General features: G+C 40.9%; 1 protein-coding gene across 1 annotated transcript; it reads left to right on the forward strand.

Moving 5' to 3' along the window:
* The first annotated feature begins 534 nt into the window (after positions 1 to 534).
* Fis1 (fission 1 protein) lies at positions 535 to 3,244 on the forward strand. The gene is made up of 4 exons (XM_043415892.1): positions 535 to 793; positions 1,229 to 1,441; positions 1,915 to 2,020; positions 2,129 to 3,244. Exons 1-4 carry the CDS (start codon positions 749 to 751, stop codon positions 2,221 to 2,223), a joined length of 459 nt encoding a protein of 152 aa, XP_043271827.1. The 5' UTR covers positions 535 to 748; the 3' UTR covers positions 2,224 to 3,244.
* Positions 3,245 to 19,269: the final 16,025 nt, after the last annotated feature.

Genomic DNA, 19,269 nt, shown 5'->3' on the forward strand with positions numbered 1-19,269 from the left:
TGCATTGCGGTACGCGGGACTACGCGGGTCTTTTGGATTTTTTCTAACCAAAGGATTGATGGGAAAACTGAAAGTACTGTTTATAGCAAAGTTTATCTGGTGGTTAAAATACTTCTATATAGTGTAATTGATTCAAGAGTTTTCATGTTTGGATCCCATCAGTTTTTTTTTAAATCAAATAATGTACATCACAAACATATTACATTCCTTTGTTCCCGTGATAAAATTTACGAATCGTTCCTTGGTATAGCAATGAGTTTGTCGGTATGTAAAATTTTATGAATTGCAGAATAATATTGAAAATCATTTCTGAACAAAGAAATAATATTGGAAAATACCTTCGAGTTGTAATTTTTTAATACAAATAATTAATGTTGCAAAAATATTGGGTAGCATTTTTACCAACAGAGTTTCGTTCATGCCTACAGCTATGTAGTCCAAGCCATTTGTTCAGAGGAAAAAGTGGAGTATTTTATGCTTTTCTGCTGTGATCTGGAGATCGAAAAAAAAAACATTCTCCAATTTTCTGAATTGGTCTCCCAGCTTATGTCACTTTCTCGCGCAGCATTGCTCGCGAAAGATTGTCTTGAAGCTAACAATAATAATAATAATAATACCTTTGTAGTTCATCGTGCCACCGTTGTTACGTTATTACGGTGAAATATAATATCGAGGATCAGGGATCAGATAACAAAATAATTTTTTGGAGTTAGATTGACCGACGACATTGACGAAATCTTAGTGAAAGATGGAAGACGTTTTAGAGGAAATAGTCTCGTCCGAAGATTTAAAGGTTGGTATAAATTTGTTTACCGGTTGTATGCAAAAGACTTGCTAGATTTCATTAGATTATACGATAAACCTTACCCGACAATGGCGTTGGATGCGATTCTTTTTCGTTAGGTTATAATTTATGATGATCGATGACTCATGTGTGGAATCTCGATGATATATCTTCGATTTTTTCCAGCAAACGTCATGCATGTTTTTACGTATGAATCTCTACTTTATTTGTAATACGTGTATGAACTCAATTTCAGTCAAGCCAATCGATAAAACAAATTACTATGAATCGCTTGCTCGAAATCGTTAATAATTTTTCCTCCAATTGTCTCGAATTCATTATTATCTGAACACATATGGAACAAAATTTGACACAACATTTTTACTAGTATCCAAAATTAACAGTTCCAATCAAACATTCTAATTTTGTTACAATCCATTCCAGAAATTTGAATGCGCCTATAACCAACAACTACAATCTTCGGATAACGTATCACAAAAAGTTCAATTTGAATACGCTTGGTGTCTTGTCAGGAGTAAATATACAGCTGACATACAAAAGGGAATTATCCTTCTGGAAGATCTCTTCAATAATCATGGAGAGAGTGAAAAAAGGGATTGCCTGTATTATTTGGCAATCGGCAATGCTAGACTAAAGGTTTTTCTAATTTCTTTATTCCCTATAATTACTTTTCTCAACTGATGATTCAAAATATGTATTAAAGTCAAGAACTGAATTTTATGGTCGGAAGCGTTGGAAAGTTTTAAAAATTGAAAGTATATTTTCATTTCCTTCTTTTTTTTATCTGCTTTTGAGACTGAACTATTAAAGACAGATTACTAAGATGAGTGACTTCTCCGTAGAAAACTAGCTGCCTTACATTTAAACTAAACTGGAGATCCATTTTCAACCGTCTTATTAAAATGAACCATGAAAGGAAGAAGTCAAAAAAGACTGACTTGAACATAAAATAATTATCAGGATTGAGTTTATTTAAAAAGCTGTTGAGGCTTTTTCTCAGATTTTGGTTTTTAAGTTCGCACACTGGTCAATTCCGTATCAATAACCCAATGTGAAAATTTCATAAGAATTTATGGGTGTCGAAAATAAAATTATTTTTCTGTCATAAGGAATATACGAGGGCGCTTCATTATGTTAGAGCTTTCCTGCAAGTTGAGCCTGGAAATCAGCAAGTTCAACATTTGGAAACATTGATAAAAAAGAAAATGGAGAAAGGTGAGATCTTTGTATAATTAGAAATCTTAGAAATTTGTAGGGATTCAATTTTTGTTATGATTCCTGTCAGTATTTTTAGTGTCTCTGCTAAAATAATTCTATTTACAGAGGGTTTAGTTGGAATGGCTGTTGCGGGTGGTGTGATTGTTGGACTGGCAGGTATTCTTGGATTGGGAATAGCAATGGCCAGTAAAAAATCTTAGCCTGACCAAAAAGACGGTTGAATGGTATCGTCGTACACAAAGAAAACAGAGAAAATACAAAATTATTGGAGAAACCACGAAAAATGCCTGTACCTGTACCAAATATTGTTGCTGCGCGTCGACGCGACGCCTTTTTTCTTCCTTTTGAGCGAGAAAGAAACAGTGGAGTATGTGAAGCAGCATTTCATGATCCATGATCGTAAACATAAAAAGCGTTTGTTTCCTCTTCGAAATTATTTGAAAAGCTTGAAACAGAAAAAAATGAACAAAAAATCACACAAAATCCATAAGAATTAAAAACAACCTTCCATTGTCTCGTCGGATCGCTCCAATCATCGACGCAAAACCAAATAAATTTTAAGCTATTCAATATGCTTTTGGGAGACATTCCAAAATTAATCTCGTAGAATAGGCTTTTTCGGTTTTTTCTTTTTCTACGAGTTCCTTGCATATTTCTTAGTTTATTTACTACTTTTCTTTCTCCCTTAGTCGAACGTCTGTAACGTCGTATAGCTTGTAAATGTACTTTCTTTTTCTTTTTTTTTGCTCATGTATATAAATATATTTATATATCCAATGAAAAGTTTATTCATGTGTGTTATGTTGGTTGACGGAGTATATTATAGCCCAAGGAGCCTCAGTTGCATAAATAAATTTTATGGTCCTTGAGTATACTTGTGCTTTCCATTTTTCCTTCTTTTTTCTTATCATGCTCCCATTAAGAGTTCGTTCTTTCCTATGTACGGCACATTTACATCTTTATCAGAAACATTTCTATACCGAAAATCCTTTATACCTAAAAAATCGACTCCCCTAATTTTTTACCATGATCAAATACTACCGCGTCATAACTCCATATCAAACATATAAGAACTCGTTTTGAACAATAAATTTGATTTTTATAGTACAACTACCGCATAAAAACTACCTAATTTCTATCATAAAATTTCTATTGATAAATGTATAAACCGCAATGATTGTATAAGAAAAATGAATAATTAAAAAAATATCTACCATGTGATTCATTATCTGCAAGAAAATATTTCTACCCCATAAATTTTCTATCATATTAATTATGTTTTACTACCTCACTTTTGTTGGTAAAGCAGGTTTTCCAGAGGTTGACGACTTGTATTAAAAATAAAAAAAAATATGGAACGCCACAAGTGCATATTTTTATTGGATGATGGTAATTTTTTTACGGTTCGGTGCATACATTTATTGATAAAATTGTGGCAATCGGTCGGTGAATATTTTCGAATAGATTTTGGATAATTCGTTCGGCTTGTTTACGTTCATCACGTGTTTACATTCCACGCGTTTACGCTTGATCGCTCGGCCGTGTAATTCGCTCCGTAGCAGTAGCGGCAGCGGAGTGGGGATAAAGGCGCTCGGCCAGCCGCCGACGGGTAGGAGCGGTGGGGGAAGGAGCGGACACCGGTAGGAGGTAGGAGAGCGCGCGGCAAGAGAGAGCGCAACGTGTTTCGCTTCACTCACCGCTTATCGGGCGTGGGGTGACGCGGAGCGTGACCGTGAGCGCCTGTTCGGTTGGTTAACGCTACGTATTATCGTTTGTAGGTTACATTGAAATTGAGAAAACAGAGCACACAATACGACACGTAAAATTCTACTTTAACTTTAGTGACTAAAATGATAATTTCCTACTATTCAATTAATCAAAAACGTCGATGGAATTTTTAATAAATAATGGTCAGTTAAGGTATTCCTTTCCCATGACCGTATTTTTTGGTGCCTCAAATTGGAGCACTCGAAATTTTGACTGATCGCTAACCTTTGAGAAGTCGCGTTTATATAAGTTTCTGCCATTTTTTCAACTTCTATTGTTGAGCCTCTTTTAAGGAGGGTGGCTAGGGACGATACAATGTTGCCATGCTAAACCATGTAAAATACATTAAAAATTTCAAAATGATAAGAATTTAATAAAATTTGGTGAACATATTCTTTAGAGTTAAATTTGAAAATACAAATTTTTTAAGATTTTTCTTCTGTACAGTTATCGAGTAATTGATCACTAAAGTTCACGTGTATAAGCATAGCGATACATTCCGGGCATAAGAAATCTGCTTTAATGCGTAATTACTCGATAACTAAGCAGAAGAAAATTTTGAAAAAAATTGTGTCTTCGCACTTGATGTTGAAGAACATTATCACCAAATTTGATCAATTTCTTATCAATTTGACGAACGTAGCCACTCTCCTTAAGCATTCTGTAACCCTTTTTATTTTTATCGTTGCTATGGATTCTTTACATTTTTCTTATCTGCGAGACAGTTTGTATCAGAATTTTAGAATTACTTAGTATATGAATTAATGAATGGAAATGGTGGTCATGATGTAATCTCTATAAGCTCCCATATAAATTTTACGGGTGAGGGTCGAAACAGCGAACGATCAAAATAGCGAACAGGCATTCTGTATATCTATATATGCATATATAGATATATGTACATCTATACAATTTTACGATTTTTGAAGTAATTTAAAATCCATTGTATAATATTCAGGTTCGTGAAAGGAATATCTTACAAATAAAATAAGCACTAAAAAGTAAAAGAACGGAAAAAATGTAGGATCGTGGACGTAAAAAAAGGCGCGTCGTACACAACGGAACGAATATGAGAGTTAAAATTTAATGAAAAATTCAATGAATTTAATAAAATATATTCAATAATAAATTCAAATAATGAAAATATTTTCAAATTTTTGCGGTTCATGAAAAGTGCTATCGAGGCAAGAGCCAGTAACAGAAACAATCTCTCGTCACACCTGTGTCACACAGCTTCGAGAATCGTGTGTATGCTCGCACGCGCGCGTGAACGCAAGCGAGCTAAGATGCAACCTTACCCCGAGCAACCCAACGCAAAGCAAAGCACCAAACGCACGTTCCCAAAGCCATGGGGTTGTCGGCAATCGAAGACGGACAAGTCTGTAAATCTACTCAATATATATATATATCGATAGTTAGACACAGTTCCGAGTTCGATACAGTTTCTGTATCACTTTGAAGTCGCGCAGGCAAGATTCCATGCAGATAAGTCGGAGTTGCTAACGCTGCACGCTAAGCAATGCACGCAACGCGCATAACCGCAGCTATGTACAGCATTGCGAATAGTTTTTACTAGTCAAATGCTAACAATAGGACGCGAGCAACCGAACACGCGTGCACCCACGCGGGCACGCTTGATTCTCCATGAAACGGTGGTACAGATTGTCGCTACAAATGTTTCTGTTACTCGACATTGGCTTATCCATTTGCGAAAAAAAACGGTTTTTTGATAGAAGAAACTTAGGGTAGAGTGGGACAAAGCTTCCCGAAAATGTGTACTTTTTTTCGTTAACGTTAATTTTCATATTCGATCAGTAAAATAAAATGACAAGTTTTTTTCTCTCGCGTCTATATAAAGGTGAATTTTTGGTTAATAAGAACCCAAGTTCGTCCTCAAATAAAAAGAGACCAACGAGAATATAAATTTGTGATAATGAATCAGTTACGAGTTACGATTCTCGCTGATAAGGTGAAGTGGAAACAAGTTAAATACATGGAACCATGAAGAAAAACGTTGGAAGAAATGTGCGTTGAAGAGATGTGAAAAGCTCTTTATGATCGGAACCATGGAGCAGGACAAGAGGACCGGAGAGGAGAAGAGGGAGAGCGAGAGGATCGTGGAGGAAAAAGGTGAGTGAGATGATCGAGGACTGTTCCTATGTAACGTGAGTAATTACATCAAAGATGACAAACAATGGTTTTGATGTCACAATTCTGCATATTTTAATGATCGATGCACATGCACGTCTGGATTACAACTTGTGTTACGGGACTTGATTTTTCGGGTATAAATGAAAAAAAACGTCATACTCGAGGATCTATTAAATGCGACAGGGTTGGCGCGACGTCTCTTGATTTTGGTCGAGGCGATTTCGACAGAATTGAACTTTGGTAGGAATGTTGTTGGTAGAGATGAAAATGTACCCATGCACACGTATTCTTACCTACCGTTGCGCAACAACCCTCGCCAGTCGATAATATTGTTCAAACTCTGCGAAACAGATGACGCGACCTGGTTCGTAATCAAGTATTAGAAGAGTTAATTTATTTCTTGTATTTAGGGGAAGAAATAAGTTTCTTTTCTTTTGCCAAAACTTTAAGTGCCAGTCGTTTTTTAGGTTTATATTAATGAGAACTATTCAGATTTATTAAAACGTTCAAAATTAAGGATAATTTGAGTCGTCAACGATCTGCATAAAATGTGAGCGCCAGTATACGAAAATAAAATAATCTTTGATTTTTCACGTGAAAAATAAAAAAACTTTATCCTGGCAAACTCCGCTGATGAATAATGATTATAAGTCATGCCGTCATGCGTAGGAGCCGGAAAAGAAGCAAAAAGGAATCCCACGTAGTCGCTTAATATTGCTAGTAGTGACCGTTCAGCCTGGCCAACGACGGGTCAATGAGACCCTATTTGTTCCACACAGTAGTCGGCAATGTCACTCTAGAAATTTTTGATATTCGTATATATAGTCTCGAGCCCCATCTCTGCTCGATATATCGAAACGCATAGATTATTTCTGTCCGATGATTACAAAATGAAAGTTTCATGGAAAAAGAATATAAGTAGAAAATCAACCAGTCTGGGCATTGTACCGTAAAGTTAATGCGACGCGAACATCTGACGTTTTTCCCTACTTCTATAAATGTTATGCCAAGTTTTTATCAGCAGAACAAAAATTAGTTTCATTCCTCTCCAGAGGAAAGATTCGTTTGTCATACTTTAGTTTTGTTTATGCGCGAAGAAATAAAATCAAGCGTCGTGGAAGACTTGGCATTTCCTTAATTACAAATCGACCTGTACTCGAAAGGTGGATCTCGAGAATTGACGATAACGAGAAAACGTGTTGGTCGGAGCTCGTACATAATCATCCGCACAGAGGTCCACGTAAATACACATGCAGGCACGGAGTTATTCGAGAGGTAGAAGGATACACGCTAAAGTCCTATTATCCTCTCTCGAGTGCATAGTGTCGCAGCGACTTATGAAATTGATTAGGTTTCCGGATGGGAACGCGCTGCGTGAGGCTGAATTGGGGTGGTTTTAGTGCGGCACGAACCTGTCTATCCATAGGGGAAACGCATCGCGGCAGTCACGTTAGTCTCGCGTAATCAGAGTCTGTCATTTAAGCACGTCGAAGGCATCAACGTGTGCTCGCGAGATAGACAGATCGAGAGGGAGGGAGAGAGAAAAGGTAAAATTGGCAAATTTGTATATCTACGTTGGAATAATATACAGTCATAGAAAAGTATGAATTGAGAAAACTCGTTGTATTGGTTTCCCATTGAATGTCCTACACGAGGCTCCATTTGAAATTTCGTTTCAACTTCGAATAATTGAATTTATTGTCCTAAATGGTTGTTCATTTATTCCATGCAAATACGCTATTAGTATTCCTAGATTAATGAAAAAAATGAATGATACCTTTTAATTTGAGAGTTGACATGAGATTCTTTTCAACGAAATTTTAGTTCCATGGAAAAAGTGAAGTTTTTCATCAATTTGAATAATTGAATTTAGCTCGATTGAAAATAAACTCTACTAATTTTAATTCTGTATGAAAAAGAGCGTGATGTTTTACCGGTTTTTCACTGCACTTTTTATTCCGAACATACAGTAGAATAATGGATGAAAAAAGAGGAATGAGAGAAGCGCGAAGGAGAGGCGAAGCCAGATAAATTAGTGGCGCACAGTCCTCAGCTTTGGTGATTTGCTTTCTCTCTCTTTCCTTCTCGTGTACAGCTCGGAGACGCTCAACCGAAAACTGAATTATTTATCAAATATATACTTCATTTGCATATATATTAACGGATTTCGGCGAGCGAAGAGTACGGGATTGAGAGCGGAAATCCCATGTCCCACGAAGAGGACGGTTCATGATGGGTAAAAAAAGAAAATTAAAAAAATAAAAAATAAATCGGAAGAAAGGAGAATTTATCGCGTTTTTTTCTTTAATTGAACTTGCGCGAGGAACATTTTCATCCCCCGAAGCTTAGTTTGGGCCGAGATTTTGTCGGCTTTACTATTTGTTCCTTTTTGTCTTGAGTCTCGAGTGCACTATGTGGGATTGCGCCAGCGAGGCTCTCCAAGAATTACGAACCGTTATTAAAGTATACGTTATTACGTGCGGCAAGGTTTTTGGCCTTTTTCGCAAGCAAACTCTCGCCAAAAAATCTTTTATAATCAAGACTCTCTTCGGACCCGATCCTATTTTCATATATACGTGTGTGTATATATGAAGCTTAACATTCACACGCCCACATACTATTTTACTCCGTTTTCTCCCGCTTCTATTATTTTTCTTATATACGCTCGAGCGAGTTCTCGCGTCGAAGCTCGCGGAGTTAGAGTTGCCCCTTCTCATTTTCTTCCTCTCGCACGCTCACATCGAGAACCAAAGGTCTTGGCAAAGGTCTTTAACGTCGATGAAACTTGCCCTCCTCTCCCTCGAGTCATTCAGCCGGAACGAAGGAAAAAAGCGAGGATATCGCAAAAAAAGTAAAGTTTGCGCCAGGCGTAAATCCCCTGGGTAATACGGACCATTGATTTTATTAACTCTTGGGCACGTCCTCGTCGCCTCAAGTTAACGATAAGTTTCAAAAAAACACACGATCCCCATTGTAGATTTCTTAATGTTTAATTCACTCGTCGCTCGTCTCTAAACTCGACACACAGAGAGACAGTGAAAACATTCATTGACAATCAGATCAAGTGTCAAATCTACGTATATATTCTGAAAAAAAAAAAAACAATTTATTTACATGGCATTTTTCATCCTCGAGTCAAAGCCCATTGGATCGATATTGCGACGTGTACAAAGAAAAAAGACAAAATTCCAAAATTACCATGTAAATGAAAAAACATTATGATAACGAGGAATAAAGAGGGCAGCTTGAAAAATAGGGAGTTCCAGTTCACAATGTAGATGGGAGTTTAATAATCCGACAAGTGGGAAAAGAAGGCTGCGAGATGAAGAGAAGAAGGCGCAACCCTCTCAGCCACTTTTCTCTCGTTGTCATCGTTTCGGAGTTATCTCTCGCTGTATTGTAGTACGAGGGAGCCCAAGAGGCTGCGTCTCAGTTTTTCCTCAGACGTTATGCTATATATGTACACGGTTCTCTCTGTTCCATTTCTGCAAGAAGAGCCTTCGCTCCTTTAATGTCTCTTTAATGCACACAGCACGCTTGTCCAACACTCAGGCATTCTGGTTTCTACTAGAATTTCCCTCGTAATATACGAAGGCCCTGCGCGTTAAATTCAAAGGACAAAGAAAGTTGGTGTAGATTATTGTTTTGGATCGTCCGCAAACTTTTATGCTTGATTTATCGTTTTTCTTATTCATTCATTCTCGAGGGTTTCTCGGTGGGCAGGAGGAAAAGAAGATTGTGCAATAACGCTGCTGGTTGATATTAGATTTGGAGCAGGGGAAGTAAGAACGATGCCAAGGGAAAAAAAATGTTACAGATTATTTTTCCGGTAGTTCCAATAGGAAAAGTAGCTTTGAATAATTCATGAAAACTGTAATTAATCGAGAACTCATTTCCTATTGGAAAAAATAATGGTGAAAACTGGCAACGAGCTTTTATGTATTTCACTGGGTGGCAGTTCGCCCGGAAAAATCAGAACTCTCATCAGCGGAGCGTAAAATGATGCATCTACGTGGTAGAAAATGAGAATAAAGAAGAAGAGAATAACGCTTTTCTGTAACGACTCACCGGGACATATAATCGGCTTAAAAAATTCAAAGACCGTGGTATCACTCCTTAATAGCGTTTTCGTAAAACAGATGCACACAACTTTGCTTGCGAGAGATACTTCTCGAGCATTGGAAGCTCGAGATGAGCGTTCTTATTGAAAGTTCCTCCCACTGTTAAAAGTCGCGCTGGGAATATTCTCATCAATCTGTTCTGACCCAGTGGAACAGTTGCGTTGAAAATAAGACAAGTTTTCCGCTGTCATTCCCCGCGTATTAATCGTTCACAAAACAGACGCTCCGCGCGGAGCGCAGCGTCTCTCCCGGAATTTGGAACTTTGAACAACTTTCACAACGATTCAACTCAGCGTGAAATCGTCTTATGCAATTTCTCCACGGTCGTGTATGCATCTTTGGGTATAGAGGATGATAAAAAGAGGTAAAAGTGTAGCAGCGCAACTAGACGATAAAAGCGGAGATTTCAAGAGCTCTAAATTCTCCCGACACATTAATCGTCTTTCAAAAGTCATGTAAAAAGTACTCGAATTTCTGTTGGGTAGGAATTTCATGCGCTCCCGAGACGCTAAGTTCGTCCTAATGAATTTTTCGTCGCGCTTAACTATGTCCATCTGGTCCAGAAAGAAGCGGAAGATTAGTGAGCGCGGAGAAGTGTGAGAGAAAGAGACAAATCATAGCAGAACACGCGGCACGGAAAACACGAAAACGGAAACATCGTGGACAGATAGAGAGAGAGAGAGAGAGAGAGAGAGAGAGAGAGAGGGGAAAGGCAACAGTGAACTACGGTCAGCTCGAAGTGCAGAGAGCTTTGGGTGCAATGAATGTATACCCATACACGTTGCTCGCGATCGTATATCTCTTGCGATCTCATCCGAGCAGCGGCGTAGCTACGAGGTCAACACTTGCAACTGCTCTCCATGGACCCCCGAGTCACTTTTCCATCCGTTTCCATCCATCGTTTTTCATCACTTTTCCTTCCAAGCTGGCAGACTCCCTAATTATTCAAAATACTGACGCATTTAGGACGCGAATGTACGCTCGAAAGCACCTCGAAAAGTTCCAAGTGGAGCTCCACTTTTTTTAGACGCTGACATATTTCAATGTAATTGCGAGATTACGAAATGTTTTTATGGCAACTCTGGCGCGCATCGGATGAGCGCTCGCTATTGGCAAAAGGGTGTAACCAAGCCGATTCGAGGCTTTGAGCGCCTTCGTTACGTCCTTTCGATCACGCGTTTCCTGCGACTCAACCATTAAAAAGTGCAAAAGCTCTTCGGAAGTAGAGTTGACAGCTTTTTGACTCGTATATCTACTCTATCAGGCACATCCAGCGGTTTTTCACGACTATGAAACCACGAACTTTGTGCTAGGTAAAATTTTTAATTATACAACTCGTTCGCCTCCAGGCTTTCTCGTTTCGATCTTCCCGCTCTCTGTTTCGTAGCTATGCAGGCATTCTCGAATGCATATGTATGTGCGTATCCGGCGAAGTGTTATATCTGCGGCGAGCGCACACACCACGGGAAAGCCTCGTTGCTGCTGCCCGCAACACCCTTTCGTACCGGCTCAAGTCGCGAACCTGTCAGACTAGGGAATCCATATTCATCGTGGAGCGGTAGCATACTGATTACACCACTCGGAATCTCGCCCCCCCCTCGCCCCCCTCCCCCCGCCCCCTCTGCGTGTCTGCTCCGGAGGAAAAGCCTCTTGCGGAAGCCACGAACGCGGCCAGAGAGGAATATCACTCTTCGGCATAGCCGTGCTGTCATCGTTGCACCCTTAACTCTCGTGTGTGCTCGAGAGTGAGAGCGAACCAAAGTGGAAGATTTCAGAGGAAGTTCACCAAACTTCGTTTCGATATTATGCTCTCGCGCCTCAGTCAATCTATCCGCGCGCGGGTTCCTTCTTCAAAGTCGCGCGGGCGAACCACCCCCGACGTTCGAATATAGTATACTTGAATTCCGAACGTTGGGTAAACATCCCTTAACCTCGGTGCTGTTTAACTAGCTATCCTTTATTTACTTTACCGAAGTTTGGCAGAATTCGTCAGCGGAAACTGCGCTCTCGAATCAACCGAATTGAAAAACCGTTGGTACTAAGCCATATGTAATAAAATATCGAAAATACCTTCGTTCGGTACTCGGTATACTAAAACTTATTTTCAGATCGATGTTTCAACAGCACGATTTTCGGATGTTTCACCTGTGAAAAAGTTAGTGACTTGATTCGAGCGCGTCGCTAAATCCTACAATTATAAATATACATTTTCCATAGCAAGTATTTTTCTAATGAAAGCATCGGTTGAATCGGGGTATTGGGGTAATTCGTTCATTCGCTCCTTTCGTGAAACTTTAATGTGATAAGTTTTCCTAAAGACACGATGAATCACTCAACAGCGAGCTAATCTTGATTTTTCGAAATTGAAAATTTTCAACGGGACACTTGACCGATGACAAAAGAAACTCTGTCAGCCCGCATCGAGAACGATGACGAGGCGTTTTTGTCGTTGATCAAACCCAAGAATTGAAATTCCGAAAATTGGAGCTATTTTTATCGCACTCCTGGTGACGAGACGCGCTGACGGGCTCCTCGTTTTTCGCAAGGCTACCTTTTTTCGGCTGATGAAAAATGGTGTAAACATAATGGAGCAGCAGTCGTGAGACGGAGTCGTGATTCGACATAATTACTTTGAGCTGGCGAGCAACATAATAGATCGACGGGGGATGTTGGAGGCTCAATGAAAGTGTCTGCGTGAAACTCGAAAGTTCGCTCTCTTAGCGCTCAAGAATCTTTAGCCACAGACTTTATCTTCTGGAGGAATAATCGGAAATATATAGCGAGGGTGGAAAGAGAGCGAGAGAAAGAGAGGAGGGGTGAGAAGCTGGCGAGGTAGAAGGAGGAGGGGGAACCGAATGCGGAATAAATGTAGACGTTTACCGAGCTCGTATAAGCCCCGCTGAGGGAGCTTGCCAAATCGACGGGGTTCTTCGATATAAATTAAAATTCAATCTCGTCGCGTGTCCCACTCGTACTGGATCAGAGTGAAGGAGTGAAAGAGCATGTACGACCGATAGAGAGTTGAGAATCTTTCGCACGAATACGCAGCCGCGTGCGCACACACGGAACATATATACGCACACAAAAGCTTGAGAATTGTAAAAATATGGCTTGGCAGTGGAGAGAGAGAGTCACGGGTTAAAGAATCGCCAGACTCGGCAGCCATTTCATCGGAAGGCAGTGGGCCATTTCTCCGATTTTCTCGTTTCACAAGCGATTGTACGTGTTACGTTGAAAAAACAATTCACTTTTTTCTTCGAGCTGGCCTTTCCCTGCAGTTGGTTTTTTTATTGATGAAATTACTCCTGTTGTGTTTGGTTATATTTCGCGAATGAAAAAATAAAGATGTTTGTCGAAACTTCCTGACGGCGTATGTACGTGACGAGTTTGAAGCTTTGTACGTACTCCGCTAGAGCTGGTAAACGTAACGCCGGGTCTGAGGGGAAATTAAGAGGGACAGCGGTAAAGCTAGTTCGTAAAATTCAATTGACGAATTAATAAACAGAATTAGTGCGTTCATAATTAGCGCTTCATTAAGCTCGTTGGTAGGCGAACGGACACGCGCGGATTTACGACAGCCCATTCCCCCAATTTGACTCTCTCTCTCTCTCTCTCTCTTTATCATCTCATTTTTTACCTCTTTTCATCTCTCTCCGTTCATTAGCACCCTTGCGATAATCGAAACATCGAAGTGGCACGAGTAAACACTCGTATATTCCCGGAAAACAAACAAATAATAAGGATCATAATAACTCCTCTTTGTCGGTTTTGATTTATGTGTTTCAGCTATATGAATCCAGTTGAATTCGCTCATTCATTATTTATTATAATGCCCCGGCGCAATTAACCCAATGCAAATTTTATTAATAGCATTCGTGTCTCGTGGATCTTATTTCCAAGCGCTCCTCATCCGAAACTTAATCCAACGAAATGTTTCGCTCGCACGGCCGTTCTCGAATTAAATCTAATCCCAGCGATAATTTTGTCCATACAACGCCGGGGCTCGACTTCTCTATCTTTAAACCTCTCATTAAAATGATACTATTTTATTATATATGCGCCAAGGAACATACTTTGTTCTTACGCATATATATTTTTACCTCCACATTACGAATTCATTAGCCGAAAGAAAATTCTCTTAGAAATCCCCTCGAAAGGTGTGTTTTTGTTTCGCAAACTGTGTTAACGTCCTCGTTGAATTTCGTAGCACGTACCTACCATTAATTTGGACGCATAGTTACGAAAGAGTACGCATCGCAATCCCTTCTCATACTTGTCTTAATAGAAGCAGACTGAGGATGAGGTTAGTAGAACGTTGATGATAAAGGAGACGAGGAAGAGAGAGAGAGAGAGAGAGAGAGAGAGAGAAAGAGCCAAGAGCTCGGAGGGCTTAAAGAGAGGGATGCGCAAGCGCAGTCGCAGACATTGGCATTTATTCTCCACACGGTAGCATCTCCATGTTATATGATATACAGACCAGCGTGTAGTCAGGAGTGAACAAGCATAAAGCTAGGCAAGCCGAGTCTCGTCGACGATAGGGGTGGTGAGACGGAAAGAGAGTGCGGGAATAAGTCAAGGGTGGAAATGAGACGGGTTTGTGCGCTGTGGAAGCTTGCGAGGGTCGAGAGAACGCCGTTGGCTCGGTGCCTTTACGGGCCAGCCATTAATTACTCCAACGCACCACTCTATCTACGCGCGCGCTCGGCAAATGCATCCGCGATATCTGACGCTCTGTGTGCACTGAAGAATGAGAGGCGCGGGGAGAGAGAGAGAGAGAGAGAGAGATCGAGAGGAAAAGACGAGAAAGAGAATGCGATGAACAAAAGGGAGAAAGCTCTCGAGCCCCTTCTTCGCCGTATCGCTTCTTTTGCTTTATCCCTACTTTGTACTTTCATCGCTCCATCCTTAACCAACCACTTTCGCCCTGAGGGGCGATTAAACGAAAAGCAGGAGATTATTGGCGTTCCGAGAACCCATATGCGTTTTTTAGATTCCGAGGGAAACGATACAACCTGCGCTCAAGAGCTTTTAGATCGAAAGAAATTTGATGGACGCTCTTTGAATTCGTAAGGGAAATTCAGCGATTACGAACTTTGTTGTAATTAGAAAGGTGCACGTTTTTTTTGGGGTTTTTTTTTTTTCATGCATTCTACTCTGTTTTAATTGTCGAAGAGTTTTTTCCTTCTACTTTGACGTCGGATTAAATTAGTTTCCAGGCAAGAATCGCTTAAAAGTTAAGTAATTAGAAAGCGCACGTGGAAAAGAACGCGCGATTCAACGAGAGACTCCGGAGGGAGAAAGCATGCTATTTTTGTTGTTGTTTTAATTAAAAATTTATTTGAACATGAGTGTTGAGCGTTTAAAAGAGGCAGAGAAGTATGGCTGACTGTACGAGGGTTTGTACTACTTTGCGGGAATGCTTGCGTGTGCGGCTCTTGAGTGTTTGGAGAATAAGCCACTGCCCGGCGAATACATAACGGCATAATATGCTTGCGTTTGGTGAACCGAGAACTAACACAAGGATCATAACGTCAGAGGATATATACAGACGAGAGGAAGAGAGGGGGAGAGATAGACAAAGAGAGACAAAGTGAGGAAGATACATATCGAGAAAGAGACATGGATAAAGAGAGAGAGAGAGAGAGAGAGAGAGATGAAGGTACGACTCGCTGAGAGGCGAGCCAAGGGTCGTCGGGTGGTTTCACGTCATAAAAGAATTATTTTGCAATTCTAATTCGCAAAAAAGAGAGAGAGAGAGAGAGAGAGAGAGACAGAGAAGATGAGAGTAAAGGAGAGAGCGAGAGTGAGCAATGTAGGATAGCGAACGGGGGTGCACCGAAATTCGCATAACGATCAAAGTCTGCTGGCAGAGAAGCGCCCCCGGGGGTGTTGTTTCCCCGTATAGGAAGAGCTTTGTGTCTCTTTCCTAGCTCTCTGGTTCCTAACAAAACGACAACGCAAGAGAGTTTCAGTATAATAACCCATAGGTAGATCTCGTACACACGTATGAAAAACGAAAATAAAAGAAAAAAAAAAAAAACGTGAGGGAGACGAGGTCATACAGAGAGCTCCGAGCCAGTTGAGATATTAGTCGTGTATTTTAAATTCTTTTCAGCTTGCACTCAGGCTCTTCCCGTTATAAACTTTTATTCCCCCATATCTCTTCGCGCACTATTCCTTTTCTCTGTTCTTTCCCATGATCTCTCTCTCCCTCCCTGCCTCTGCTGCGAAATTTCATTTTTATTGCGTCCCATCTTGTTCGTGTTCGACACGAATTCAAGATTTTTCCTCGTTCGCGGCCGCGCCCGTCGTTGCCAATACTAATTTATAACGAGAAAGAGAAAGAGTAAAAGAGCAGCGCGACTACTCTCCCCGTTTGAAATTTATTATTCAACGATGGAAATTTTGCTACTCCTCTCGTCTACACGCCGGGCCCTTTATTCCAACGTTTTTCACACCCAACGGATATCCACCCCGATGCGATCGCTCAAGGAAAATTCAGAAGGTTCTCGCTTTGATCCTAATGGTTGCTCAGTCTCTCCGCCTCGCTGTCCCTCTTCATATACATTTTCCCCTTCGCGCGAATATCCCACAATCCCACTCTCGCATATATCTATATATATTATCTCAAGTGTATATTGATGGAGCTTTGGGTGTCGTCGCTTTACGGTGTCATCGTATTAGCTATCGAACCGCGTTACATTTCTCCACCGTTCTCCTCCAATAGCCAATTAAGTACGGTCACTCTATTACCGCTCGATTTTCATCGGAGATGCGACACAGCAGCGGGGCTTTACCGAGCCGTTACAAAACGTCAACGTCAACGTACACCATATAAATATGTACGTATATATCTAAAGAAACGTTAACGCTTCATTCCTGTATGTATATATATAAAGTTGTGATATATAAGGCTTGTGGGCCACGAGAACGGTAGGGCCCTCTGGCGTCGAGGGCGTCCTGTCGATGTGGCCTCAAGAGCGGCTAATAGCCGTCGCGCCAGGACGTCGCAGATCTTCTCTCCCGACGACGCTACGCGACATCCCGGCACGTCACGAAACCGATCGAGCTTTTTCTCCACGGCCCGCCTCCTCGAGTTGCCAACCCTACCGCCCTCGCGTCACTCGCCTTCGGGATGGGAAAAAGAAAAAAAAAATTTTAAAAAAGAACCCCCTGCCTCCGTCGAGGAGAGAAAAGTTCAACGAGAAATATCGAATATCGACTGATCGCTTCGTTCAAAGAGGACTTTGAAAAAAATCCTCATCTCCCCTTCGTCAATGTCATCGTCAAGATTCCTTCGCGCGCTCTCTCTCTCTCTCTCTCTCTCTACTCGTTGCTTTTATTTTTATTGCTTCGTAATCTTCGACCTAATTTTCTCTCGCGACTTTGGATTTTTCGTCGTTTCTTCATTATCTTTTTATTTTATGCACGAAATACTTGCGAACAAAGTCATTCGGGTTTTTTTTTTTCGTCATTTTTTATCTCCTTTTGCCCTCTCGGTACACGACTGCATTTCGTCTTCGCTCAGGGATCTCTTACTATCCACCGTGAAATTCGATACGATCGAGATTAAGTTCACGAGGTGAATACATTATGAATTTATGATACGTTGTCCACGAATATACTGACATGACTCATCCGAAACTTCGCACTGATGTGTACTGACGTTTTACTCATCGTTACCGCTGACGCCCGATGTCAGACACGCTTTCTGTTCAGACTCCAACAACTCTGGAATTTCCTCGAGAGTGCTGGCCCGAACCCCCCCCCCCCCCCCCCCCCCCCCTTCACTTAATCTATGGGAGCCTTCTCTATATACTTTGGTCCAATATATTCTCGGGCAGTTCGAAAACAAAAGGAAGATGCGAGCTTGAGTCGCATTCCGAATATCAAGTAAACCGCGGATGAATATCTTTTGGCATTGTCTGCAAGCTCACTATTCGCCGAAGCAAAGATAATGAAAAATTTGAAAGTTTTAACGTTTGTACTTTACGGGATATTAATTATAAACGTAATCACGTGAACGGGAATCCGGTGGATTTTTATACTACGATTTTGTCATAGAATGAGTCGTATAAAGCCAATTCTAAACTGAAAGTGGTGATTAAAGTTTAATGCTGATACACCGCCGTTCGGAATAATAAGGAACGTTACGTTTTTAATTATTACTGCCTATGCAGTTGTTCTTAGTTTATTACATGTAAAAATTCAACTGTCCCGCATGCAATTTTTATATCACGATGCCTAATTAAAATAGTATAACGATCAGTAAAATTTTGAATACGCAAAGAAATGCGTATGAAAGCACAAGCGTATACCGTGCTCGTTCGCGAAAAGAAAAACAAACAAAAAAAAAACATTCGCTTTTCACTTTCCTTAAACTTCAAATTCACTTGGGAATAATCTTAAGAATTCTTCAGTTGCACCCACATTCGAAGATCCCTTCTGTTATTTTTTCCAAGTATAATTCTTTAACTTCACGAGAAATGGCGACGTCAGAACTAATGATGGAAAAAAATGCTCGGGGACTTTTAATGCGTTTTTCATCGAAAGTGCAGTCGTACGTACCGGGCGCGCGCGAGAGAGTTGGCCTCCCCGGGGCTGGAAAACCCGCACCGTAATCGAGTATAACCCTCGCTCGGAGAGCATTAAAAAGTTGATTGTTGATGGCGCAGAAAGCGGAGAGAAGTTAGGTCGCCATTGTGCAACGACGACGCACATAGAGCTCGTGGCAAAGTGTAGAGGTATTTTAGGAGGCGGAGATGAAGAGGGTTAAACTACGTACTACGTATGGACACAGGAGAGTGGGGAAGACGACTTCTCGGCTTCCGGTAATCCCTTACTCAAAGCTCGCAAGCTTTAACGGTTCCACTCCGCTCGCTTCCTGTTAATTATTCTGGCGGGTATGGTAACCGCGATTCCAACCAGAGAGCACCGACCAACGCCATCAGCATCACGCTCTCACGCCTCTTCCTTCTCCTTCCATCTACTGTACCCATGTGTATCCTACACGAGACGCTCAACCGACCCCCGTTGGTTGTTATGTTAATCATTCTCTGTTCCTACATCCGTCTCACTCTCTTTCTCTCTCTCTCTCTCTCTGCCTTCCTCCCTTCCTTGCTATCTCTACGTTTACAGTTACAACGGTAGAGTCTCTTGATCCGCGACTGGGTCGAGATGACCAAGATCTACAAGGAAGTCTCTCAC

This window comes from Venturia canescens, chromosome 4 (assembly GCF_019457755.1).
Source record: "Venturia canescens isolate UGA chromosome 4, ASM1945775v1, whole genome shotgun sequence".
Classification (NCBI taxonomy): domain Eukaryota; kingdom Metazoa; phylum Arthropoda; class Insecta; order Hymenoptera; family Ichneumonidae; genus Venturia; species Venturia canescens.

Coding starts and splice junctions, on each gene's coding strand:
- Fis1 (XM_043415892.1), top strand. CDS start 749: ATGGAAGACGTTTTAGAGGAAATAGTCTCGTCCGAAGATTTAAAG. Junction 794..1,228: donor TCTCGTCCGAAGATTTAAAG/GTTGGTATAAAT, acceptor AATCCATTCCAG/AAATTTGAATGCGCCTATAA. Junction 2,021..2,128: donor AAAAAAGAAAATGGAGAAAG/GTGAGATCTTTG, acceptor TTCTATTTACAG/AGGGTTTAGTTGGAATGGCT.